The 12486-nt window shown below is 28.9% G+C and overlaps 3 protein-coding genes across 4 annotated transcripts in view; 1 reads left to right on the top strand and 2 right to left on the bottom strand.

Moving 5' to 3' along the window:
• LOC121126087 (venom peptide isomerase heavy chain) overlaps positions 1 to 12486 on the bottom strand; it is a 157000-nt gene that overhangs the window by 39216 nt on the left and 105298 nt on the right. The gene's annotated exons all lie outside the window — the stretch shown is intronic.
• Positions 1 to 12486, bottom strand: part of LOC121126257 (uncharacterized) — a 119559-nt gene that overhangs the window by 4402 nt on the left and 102671 nt on the right. The gene's annotated exons all lie outside the window — the stretch shown is intronic.
• LOC121126072 (venom peptide isomerase heavy chain) lies at positions 9321 to 11835 on the top strand. 2 transcript variants are annotated; one of them, XM_071891768.1, is made up of 4 exons: positions 9321 to 10195; positions 10396 to 10655; positions 10718 to 10931; positions 10988 to 11835. In XM_071891768.1, the coding sequence occupies exons 1-4, from the start codon at positions 10126 to 10128 to the stop codon at positions 11386 to 11388; spliced, it is 945 nt and encodes a 314-aa protein (XP_071747869.1). In that variant the 5' UTR covers positions 9321 to 10125; the 3' UTR covers positions 11389 to 11835. The 2 variants fall into 2 exon arrangements, with proteins under 2 accessions (XP_071747869.1, XP_071747870.1); XM_071891769.1 differs by having other exon boundaries at positions 11046 to 11835.

Below are 12486 nucleotides of genomic sequence, written 5' to 3' on the forward strand. Positions count from 1 at the left end.
AAAAAATCTAATTTAATTTACAAAAAAAAAAAATATATATATAATAATAATATTACATTTTCTAGTAATAAGCAAAAATTCTTTAAGTTGGGGAACTTATCATAAGTGAAATATCAAAAATGTCAAGTTCAATCAAAATACTGAGACTTGTGATCTTATATAACCAAAAAAAAGAAAAAAAAAAAAATGAGATATTATATTAATAATTTCAACTTTACATTGTCCTATATGGCCCCTTAAAATAAAATGTATTAACCCTAAAAGTACCATTGAAACATACACATACACCAATTCAAACAAATGTGGATATAAGCGGTTCAATAACTTGTCGAAGGAAAGTTTTACAACTTGTGTACATATTAAAAAATATGTCAAAAAAGGGCCCATATAGCGTCTTGCATTATTGTTTATATTGTGAAGAATGGCGGAAGAGCTCTAGTGCGTCTTAATTCACGAATTTTCCTATTTAATCCACTTTTAGTTAAGCTCTAAACATGAAAAATTATTATTAAATGTAATAGCAATAAATTTTAAATAAATGAATTTGTTTTTATTTATTTTAATTTTCTTCACTTATAAAATAAATTATATTAATACTAAAAATACATAGTAAAAAAAAATTATAATATTTGTGAGAGAATATATTGGTTTTTATAGGAGTTCTCTAATCTTTTAGGCAATTTTGGTTAATGAAACTGCAATTTTTGGCATACCCAATGGGTAAGTGATATTAATTTGTTGACAGAAATTGAGGATAACTCGTTCAAGAATACAAAAGTAATCCACCATTAGATTACTTTTGTGTTGACGGGTATAAGTTATTTTATTAACATGTTCAAATATTCTTCTAATGGCATATATCCTTGCTAAAAGCAAAATGATTAATTATGTTCTTGAACTTATTTGACCCCTTTATTAAGTCTTAAATTATTTGTGATGGATTGAAAAGAAACATGTTTATGTCATTTACGATAATGAAGGGAAAAGCTATTTATAACAATGTATAAATAACATGAGTTCATAGTTATGCCTCTTTATAACAACAACTGCAAATGGAGAAGCCATACTCCATGCTAAACAATTAAGTAAGTTGATTATTCCAAGGACTAAACAAAACAAGGGAGTATAAAATTAATTATATACCACCCAAAGTTTCTTTCTTCATTTATATAAACTTCCCTTGACAAAAGGTTTTTCAACCTTAATGTATTTTTGTACATCTGGAGCTGAGATTTGCTGACCTAAAGTATAGTGTGTCAATTTTGGTAGTTTGTATAAACTAATCAGCACACAAGGACTTAAATAAAATAGTGGGTACTATGTTAAAGAAGAGCATGTTTTTTCCTCCTTAATTCTTGATTAATATTGTAGGCTGCAATATACTTGTATTCCTATTTGAAAGTTTTTGGAGACTTTTAAATAATAAATATAAACTGTTATATAAATCCTGTGAATATTTTAACTGGCCTTCTTGTTTGTTTTTTTGGAATCGGTAATCTGAAATATGAATTTTCTTTTCCTTAGCAGTTATGATTATTATTTAATTCTTGAGTAGGGAACTTTATTTCCTAAAAATCAAATTGTATTCAAAACCTGATTTAATATTCGTATTTACTCATAAAAGACGGAGATAAATCAAGATGAGTTGTTCTGGAGTTATAATTGTAAGTCCTTGTTGAACTAAGAGTAGAATTGGGGATCGACATCTGAGGGATTATTTCCAATTACCTAATTTATTACCATTTCCCCCGTCCCTTCTTGTTTGAGCTGAAAGTAGCTGATCTCATACAAAAATTTCCTCAAATCAATGTTAAACATGTTAATTTTCGGTTTCTTTTTCTTTAATATGCCCATTATAGAAACAATTTTCAACACTATCCATTAACCATGTACACATAAGTATGTTTAATTATATTCTAATATACTTATATCGTTTTTTGCTAAAAAGTCATAAAAAGAACAGATATTAAGAATTTCCCACCACAAATTCCTTTAAGGACATATTTTTTAATAGATTTTTTTTGCCAAGTTCCCTAATTGTGTTATGCAAAGAATGTTCACTAATCAAATAATAAGTCAACAATCTTTTTTTTGAGATTAAACCTATCTACCTGGCATTCATCTTTGGATCCAAATGAATTTAAGAAGAATAAATTAGTATTATTTTGAAAAGTCTAATCTCCGTTAACACCACAACGAACAAAAAACGCAAAAAACAACAACAACACACGTACAATTAATTCCTTTTCCTTTTCTAATTATTTTAAATGTATATTTCTCTACAAAAATCCCACCCCTATTTATGGAATAATATTCAACTTTCCTCACAAAAAAAATTGCTAGGATCACTAGTTTGTCCAAAAATTGATCATAATGTCGTAAGTTCACTATTTTTCAATTTAATGGCTAATTTAAAAATGATGTTATGTAACCTTTCTTAATTATACGATTGTGTCTTAAAATTGCTTTTCTGTGTTATGGAATTTTTTTTTTTTGCCATTGACCACCAAATGAGTTAACCAGAGGCAAAAGTGATATTCTATACAACTAGCAGGACGCACATATCGCCCAAAAAACCTAGCTTCTATCGTCAGAGTCAAGATGAAGACTTTCTGCAATATCCAGCATGCAATTATGTTAGCAAAGGGGCGTCAAGAGCACTAAGAAATTGAGTTATGCGCCACCAAAAAATTGATGATCTCTGACTCAGCTACATGTGGCCTACGTCATCCCACAAATTGAACCCCCTTGATGACTTCTGTGAAAGCCCATCAAGGTATTAAAAATTTAACTCCCTTACCAAATTTGAATAACCAGAAGTTATCCATATCTAAGGTCTTGAGCAGTTACGCTGATTACAAAATATTCAAAGAGACCATATCGAATGAGATGTAGGCTCTGTGACGGCCATATATTGTTCTATTGTTATTTTTTGGAAAGCCAGTTAAAAAACTTTTAGTTTTTGTGAACTGGAAAAATTTGCTTCCGCAACTTGTACATTTTGGCTATCAACAGCTACTTTTTTTCATCTCCTCCATCCAGGAAATATAACATTACAAAAAAATTAAATTGATATCTACTTACCAATAAAGAAATATCCTTTATATAAAGAAAAAAATAGGCAAGAAAAGAAATTAAACTTTTTCTTTAAATTGAATATAAATCGCTTTTTATTAGAAGAAGTGCTCAAAGCATCCCTTTATATATATATATATAACTTCTAGTATAAAAATAAATATAAAATCTACATAAAATATATTTTTTTATTTGAATCTATTTCTTGTCAAAAAGAGGAATTTCTATTCAAGTATTTTACACTTCACTAAGCTTGATTGTGTTTCTTTTTTTTTCTGTTCTTCTTTGACAATTATTTGAAATATTATTTTATTTTTCATCATTTTTTAACTGAATCCAAGAGGGGTATTCTTTGTCCTCCTCGTCAAAAGCAGAAATTATGCTTCAAATATGTCCTGCCGGTATGTGAAAATAAAAGAAACGTGATCATCCCGAGAATTAGAAGAAATATTTGGAGGAGAGCCGCTTAGGTGGCGTGACATTTTATACACTCACATGGAAGCAGTCATGAAAGAAATAAAATAGACACAAGTCCCACTCTGGATATAGCTATTAGTTACAACTACCTTGATCCTCAATTCTACTCCGAGTCCAACAAAAAAAACATGCCTTGCAGGGATGTAAAAAGTAAAAGAAACTTAAAAATGAACGTGCTAATGTATAGAAGGAGTGTAATTTAGTTAGATCAACTGCAAGTAGAACTGAGAAATAGGAAATGAACACAATTTCCACTTTGTATATTGCAAGAGCACATACAGATGGTCCCTGCATAAAGCGGCTTCAAACAACATAGATTTCGTTGAACGGGATGTTTGGAATTGTTCTGACTTCCCACATAGCGCGGTATTTACCCCTCAGTTTCTATAACTTTGAAAATAAATGTGTGGTGATAACATAAATATTTTGGAATTTTGTAGATGAAATAGAGAAAGACGCAATATAAGTTTTCTACTTCAATGAAAAACCGAAAGGAAATTTTGAAAGGGTCAAATACAATATTAAACCACTGAAAAACTCTCCAACAAATTACTAATATAAATGATATTTTATTTAACTTTTACATATATAAACAAAATTTAGTAAATTTGATCGTGCGGTATTTGAACTTTAAATTGAATTTTGATATCATCCATATAATCAATTTCAGCTGGTGAGGCATGCTTTTAATCAGCGACTCCCTTTCTTCTTTTTGTTTTATCGCAACGTGAATACTTATAGACTCTTCTTTAAAAGTAATTTTCATGTAACGACGTCTCATTATCTCTTATTATCATTGTTACCAAACAACTAATTATTATCAGGCTCAGTTAACCTTAAAAACTGCGGCTCGTAAGGACTTTATTACTTTTTTGAATTAATTTAAATTATAGGACTCATATCAACAAATACGATTATTATACTGTCGCAATATTGAGAAAAAGTTTTCCAGCTTATTTCGTCACACTTAAAACAGGCTCTTTTATTGGTGTTGATGAGTTAATTCATACTATGATAGAAGTGTATAATTTTCTTTGGTTTATTATAAGTATTTGAATGGATACATTACTTAACATACAAACTTGCAAATAAAAAGGTTGCAGAATAAGTATTGCTTAAGTTTCAATTATTTAAGTTTTATAGTATTGAAATGACTGTATTAAAAATCAAGTAAAAACAAGATTAAGATTAAATTTTACAATTATTTGACCAGTATCTTACATTATTTTAAATAATTTGTGATGAATGAAATGCTTTTTACTGCCTTAACTATAATTGTAAAAAAGTAGACGTTGAAAAATAATTTCTCCAACTTTATGGTTTTAGTAATAATTAAGCCCTGATCAACCCAGATTTTTATCGTTGCCAAAAACCTCAATAAGCGGGGACCCCCTGTATCCTGGAATTACTCCGATGTTTAGCCTCAATATTACTCCGAATCCAAAAAGGATTTACACTTATGACTCGAAAACAAATCACACACGTTATTACTTTAAAAATAAATCTTCTTAAGAATTAAATAATAACTATGCAGCTTTGCAAATTAAAAACACCTGTTCAGCTAAGGGTTTCACTAGGTGAGCCCTCTCTCTCTCGTTTCATAATGCTACGGGCTTGCTTTGAATTCTTTTTTTTTTTTTGTATCAGGATTTTTCTTCTTATTGACCTCTTTCGAGTACCTTTTTGATTCCTTTTTTAGAACATTGTATTGGGATCTAACACTCTTCCCCCACTTGTTGTAGGTGATGGTTACCCATTTCATACCCATTGTTCAGTCAATATTATAATTATCTACCACATTTATACATCAAATAATATAGGTAATTATATATTAAATCTTTGTAGAGAGAGTTTGAACGATATAGAAATCCAAAAAAGTTCTGTTCAATATAAATATTTTTTATTACAATTAGTAGAAGACAAAGGAACAGATGATACTTTTTAATTCTTGAATCCCTTGATAACTTTCCAACGAAGAAAAGGAAAGATCCAAGTAGGCAAAAGTCAGTCAAAGTTCTTAAAAAGAGTTAAGAGGCTCTTTTATCACTATTTAAACGATTAAATAGATTAAAGAAGCATTTATGCCCTCTTGATAAATATTTAATATCACAGATGTCAGAAATGACGTGTACCTTATTAGATATTTGGTTTCATGAATATCTTTATGGAGAAGTTACTTGATATAAATCAAACATGTTGTAGCAATACTTGTATTATCAATAGTTAAGGCTAAAAAACACGATAGAACATATGTGATATAACCTAACATGATTGTAATATTTTAAACTCTCTATCAATAAAACTCAAACATTCTCAAGACATTGCCTATATAACGTCCATATTAAAAAGCGTGGTGGAAGCAAAAAAATTAGTTGTACACGCGTTATGCTATAACTTTGCATTTCTATTTACCTTGGGCAGCCATTTTTCTCACTTGGCTCATTGGACTACACGTTCTCTAGAAATTGTTCTCTTGAACTCAATATGCGTAGCGTCGTCTCAAGTTGCTTCTCGAGCAGTAAATATACATGTAAATGGAATTCAAAGACAATTCTAAGGGCAGATTGAATAATTGTAATAAAATAACATCACTTTGAGTGTGCCAGAGGGTACATTATACTTAAATCATTTTCGGAGAGGCCCCCATCAAATTTTTCAAAGTTTAAATTACAAAAGCTGTTGGAATATTCAAGTTTCCTCTCTGAGTACTTAGATAGGTTCTGTAGTCCGGAGTAAGATTGTTCAAAATATTTACCGCCATATAATCCTGTAACATTCATGCTCACTAATTATTCTTGATTCAATAACTCAGATCAAATAAGAATCTATAAATCTCTATAAGCCACTCAATTATATTATTTTTATATTCTTCCATTTCGCCCATGTTGTAGATAGTGAAAATATTTTCAAATTGCAATAAGCTGAAAAGTATGTCATTATCACCCATCATACCTATCCATTACAAAACCTGTTTTGATTTAATAAATTATTTTACTTTCAATACATTTAAATAGTTTTTAGACAAATTTATAAATCAATTCGCAGAAAAATAAAATATTTTATTCACAAAAAATAAGAGGACTTCACAAGAAAGTAAAGTCAATTCTTATTAAATGGTGTGGTTAGATATTTAATATTGGGTAATTTTTTTATTGTTCAAATATATTAATTGAGTCTATAATAGATTGTTATGAATAAATAAACTACTTTTTATATTAAAACTTATGGAGATTTCATCTGTATAATGGACAATTAGTTAGTATTTATAATTAAGCTATTGAAAGAGTATTTTTGATTAGATTTCTCTTTTAATCAAAATGTTTCAAAATTCTTCAATATTGAAAGTAATTATTTTAAAGTGTGCATATTGAATTGTCTCATTTCAAGAACACTAATTAAGTGAGGCATGAACAAACTGAAATAAAGGTGACCACGATATTTGCCCCAGGAAAATTTCCTCCTATGGAAATATTTTGCCTATAAATAGGTATATGCATCTTTGTGCTTATTTTTTTTGGGGCTGAAAATGGGCATTCCTTCACTTGATGTTTTTATTCACAATGATTATGTGACCCTCTTTCCTTTATATAACTTGTGCTCTAACAATCATACAAATGATTTGATAATTTGAATAAACTCATATTGTTAAATCTTAATTTCATTACAATGTCAAAAATTAGGGAGCTGGAAACCACTTTCTAGATTATTAAGTTGCTATTAATCGTTTTGGATTATTACCCTTTGATCTCCACATGAATTATTGAATTACTAAATATGAATGAATGTTTGTTTGATTTTTTTTTTTTTAGATTTTATTATTAAGAATTTTTGAATAATTAATTTAAAAAATTTTCAAATTCATATAATTTTCATATATATATCTTAAATAAAAAATATGTTTTTCTATATTACTATAAACAAGAGAAGTAGCTAATATTATTTTCTAAAAATATACAATGAACACTTATTTCAAATAGTCATTCATGATAGTCGCAATACCTCTCACCTCTAGTGAGAGATATTCAGAAAATTCTCTACGTACACAAAACATTGAGCCAAGAGTAACAAGTGTAAGCCTTCACTTTGTGAACAAACAGATATATATTTTTTTCTCGGCCTTTATTAGGATTCATTCTTTATGTTTTATTATGTTATATCATAATAAAACATATCAGGTAGAAAGTTAAAAATAATATTAAATTAAAATTTCATTTTAAATGCAATTTAAAGTACTCGAGTACAAAGTTAAAATAGGAATTATTCCATTTAAATCATTGTCTTTGATAATCCTTAGCTTATATATATAAAATATATTATGCCTTGTTGATGCCTTGGTGATGATGGTGTCAATTTTAGCCTTTTTACCTAAGGATTAGAAAGTCCATCCTTCCACGTTTCCTACCATGTCACTCTTCAATTAGTTATATAATACCCATGTAAGTCCAATTTAGTTTGACGCATTCGCACATGATGTACCAATCCATACAAATACTCAGTCCTACTCGTACTATGACAAAACTTAGTACTATTATCTATTTTTTTTTTTTTTTTTTTTTTTTAATAATTAAATTTGTGGAAAATACTTATTTTTTCAATTTGACAAACGCTTTCCCAGAAAGTTTTAATCTCATAGTATACCTACATAAAGGATATAAAAGGGTGTGTTGTTGTCAGTACAGCAATAATTTAACAAGTATTAAAAATACTCATTATCATATTGGAATGAAAGTTTGATACCCTTCAACTCACTGAATCAGTTTTCTACTTAATTTATTTTAGACTTATTTTCTTACTTCATAAACATTTTAAATAACGGTTGTTCAACTTGCAATAAAATTTTAGAGTGATACTAAATTCATTCAATTTGGAGATCACTGCAGTATTTTTGTTGACCCAAAATAGTAGATTAGGCCACAACTTATTTTCTTTCATAATTCTTTCATCAATCAAGATTAAATTATTTTGGATTACTTGAGGAAATTACTTTTAAAAATATTTTCTTTTTATCCAAACCTTATAAATTCAGTTAAACATACAACAAGAATAATCCTTAAAAGTTTCACAATTTTTATTTTGTATTAAGCAGAATAATTTTTAATTAATTTTAATTTTTTAATGTCCCAGGAATCGCCGGGAGAACCTACTCCCGTTACAATGAAAATAGAAATATATTTTTGCAAGATATGTGCAATGCTCTTTAAAAAAATCTCATATAGGATATATATTATTTGTTATCTTTCATAAAACATCGACATTTTTATGAAAATTTTTAAAGACCTACAGTCTTAAGGATCGGTAATACCAGTGCTAAGACTAAACTGGACTGAATCCTGTCTGGGACGACACAACACTAATTTTAATTATATTTTAAATCCTTCATTGATTGATGATTTAATTAAATTGACCCCCATATGACATGTCAAATAAAAATTTATCGATGTCCTATATTTTCATTGTAATACCCTTTGCTAGTAAATTATGGTCTTGGAGGGCCTACAGGCCGAAAAACACATTTATTATTGTTATTGAAGCCGTAAAACACTAATTAATGAACATTAAAACATTTAACGGATATGAGTTTGACATTCAATGTTTTTTTTTTAATCAAGTTTTTAGAGTATAATTACAATTACGTACCATATTTCGACATGAAAGAACTATATAGATGAAAATAAAGGTAAATATAAATTGATACAAACATTTCAGCATTATAAAATGGATTATGTATTACTTTATCTCGATTAAAATCAATAAAAAAATTCTTTAAAATCGAGTGAATTGAAGGATATTACTTAGAAGCATATCACTTCTATATTTTTTCTTCATGTTCTTTCAATCATAGGTAAAGTTATATAATATACTTTATATTTAAATTTAAAAAAAAAATTCTTTAAAAAATTTAGATTTTGATTGATTAGTGTGTTAATATTTGATGTAGATTAAAATAATATTCCGAAGAAAAAATTGAATCGTGTGTTGTGATTTTTTCTAAAATAATCAATAATAATTTAGATGTAAGGGGATTCAAACAAGTTGATAGATGCTTCATATTTAAAACAATTGTTCGCTTTTCTTACAATAATCATTTACTAGTCCCACAAAATATTTGAAATTCAACTCTGATCGACTCGGATGCTGTAATAAAAGTTAACCAATCAACTTCTTTCCTTAGCTGACGTTTAAAATCTAGCACCTCATCGATAAATTAATATACTGTAATAGTACCTTGACGAACGATTATAAATCTTTCCTTGACCAAAGTTCGTAACTGAAATTTATTTATTCCAAAAAACTTTTTAAAAAAATGAATGAAGTGAGTTGTGCGTTTTGTAGCGTAATCTGTATAAAATCATATCTGACTATGTATTTGCATATTCTGGCACATTTAAAAACTATAATATATTTAGATATGTATAATAAAAAACCTGTACAAATATTAATTTATAATAAACTAGTGTCTATCTTACTTTTTTTTAAACTAAGCTAAGTTCACACTTGCTACATATATTTTAACATAGATATATAATATATTTGGTCTATCATTGAGTAGTCTCTCAAAAAATTTCAGACAACATGGACATTTTTCTATACCTTTGTGTGACGGTTATTATTTTTGCTCAAGTGGATTTAGTCTATGGAATTGGCAAGTCCTATATTTATCTGTATAGTACTTTTTTGTAGATAGTACATGATTAAAAACCTTTTTATAAGTTAGGAAAATTCTAAAAAACGGGACCTACAGGGTACTCTTGATATAATGTTTTGATTAATCCTTTACATAGATTGATATTGATCCAAATATATAGTACTTTTAGATAATTATTTTGCTTGTTTCCCTTCTAGATTCTGATACTAATTGTGTAAACCCAGGAGCACTTTTAAATGGATGTACATCAACCAAAGAGCGAATATTAGGTGGGAGAAGGGTTAATGAAGGAGAAATTCCATGGCAAGTCATGTTTCGACTAAGAGTACAAGATTTATTTTTGAGTACATGTGGAGGCACAATCATAAGTAATCAGTTTGTTCTCACTGCAGCACACTGTTTCATCTACCCTATAGGAGTTAACACTTCAACGAATACACGATTAAATGAATCATATGTAAGAGGCAACTCTACTATACTAGTCTAATAAAAAATAATATCAGTCATTAATACTTGTAGATTATGGCAGGATCAACTAAGTTTAACAGTGGCGAAAAACATACCATAAAAAAATTAATTGTTCATCCTGAATATAACTGGAGTGTGGGTTTTCTACTAAAAAATGATATAGCTATTGTTCAAGTGAGTAACCCCTTTGTATTTGGGGAAAACGTGATGGCTCTTTGCTTACCAAAAGTTGGTTTGTCCATCCCAGAAGGATCGACGCTTATAGGTAAGTCTACCCCACAAATATTAGTTAAATTTACTCCACTCTTGGTTTGAATATAGTAAGCGGATGGGGAGTCACCAGACTTCACCCATCATACAAAACTTTTCCTTACTTTAGTGAAACAAATATGAGGACAGAGTTGAAAACATTAAGTATGGAGAGTGAAAAGTGTGAATATAGTAAGAATTATCCCGTCAGTCCAAATTCTAAAATGTGTACATACAATCCTCCTAATGATTCTTGTATTGGAGATAGTGGAAGTCCTCTTACAATGGCTATTGATGGCCAATGTATACTAGTTGGGATTGTGTCTGAAGGGAAAGATTGTGGATCAGATCAATATGGTGCACTTTCAGTGAATGTCTCATATTATACGACTTGGATATTGAAGCAGATTAAGGAAAGTATATGTAATTTCTTATTTAGTATTTCTTGTAAATATTCTTTCAAATACATTTAAGTTATTTTAAAATTATTTTAAAATTGCAGGATTTTTGCGAATTTCACGACAATCTTAAGTTATAAAATAGAGTAAAGGAATCAAAAAAGTTATTGGTCTTGATTTTATTCATAAAGTATAATTAAGTGTATGGTGTTATGTAAATAAAGCTAAATAATGAAACAAAATATATGTGGGGTTTGTCAATCAATAACCAAAAATCAAGAAAAAAAGTAATTTCCAATTTATTTTTATAATTTATAATTGTGTATAAATATTCATTATATATAACCCCATTGAAAGTATTAAAACCCCGTTTTATACTAGGAAATTATATTTTTTCATGTCAATTATGGAAATGTAATGTTTTGTTTCGATGTTATTTTGGAAAAAAAAATATATTTAACATCAAACCCAGTAATTTTATACAATTCAAGTCTTTAAAATAAAGGAAAATTTTAAAAATCATTCTTGTAAACAATTTATTACAAAACAAATCAAACCTGAGCTCTCTAGTTCACGTACAAATCGGGAACATGGCACATGAATGTTATTGATAAATTTCCATTTTGCAAAACTTATATCCTGCGCAACATTCTACGTCGTCAGCAAGTCCGAAATGTTGGATAGAAAGAAGGCTTTGTAAAAAAGCCAAACCGGACAAGGAGGAGTTAATAAAACAATCCAAGCCCATAAGTGGCAATGTATAATATCTGGGAGTTTAACTGCAGACTGGCCAGAGACCAATCAAAACATTTGTTTGAAAGAGCCTTGAGAGGTTGAAGGGTCACTTTTGACATCAGGAATGAAAAAATCCCATCTCCTCCGTTGCAAGACTCTTTTGAATGAGTTGTGAATTAGTTTCTTGAGTTCTTCTTCTGAATTCTTTTCTTTTTTGACACTTTTAGACCCCCCTCCTCTCTACAACCTGATGCCAACTTCCGGTGCATGTCGAGGGAAGGCCCACAGTGTCCGTCATCAAAACACCAATGCCCTCAAAGCCAATTTGAGCCAGTATTTGGACGCCATAACAGAAGACTACATCGGCAGTCTTTGCCATGCCTTGCACCACCGTTTTGAAGCCCTTATTATATCTAAGGGGGTCAACAATAATGTTGT

Source organism: Lepeophtheirus salmonis, chromosome 11 (genome assembly GCF_016086655.4).
Source record: "Lepeophtheirus salmonis chromosome 11, UVic_Lsal_1.4, whole genome shotgun sequence".
In the NCBI taxonomy this organism is placed as follows: Eukaryota; Metazoa; Arthropoda; class Copepoda; order Siphonostomatoida; family Caligidae; genus Lepeophtheirus; species Lepeophtheirus salmonis.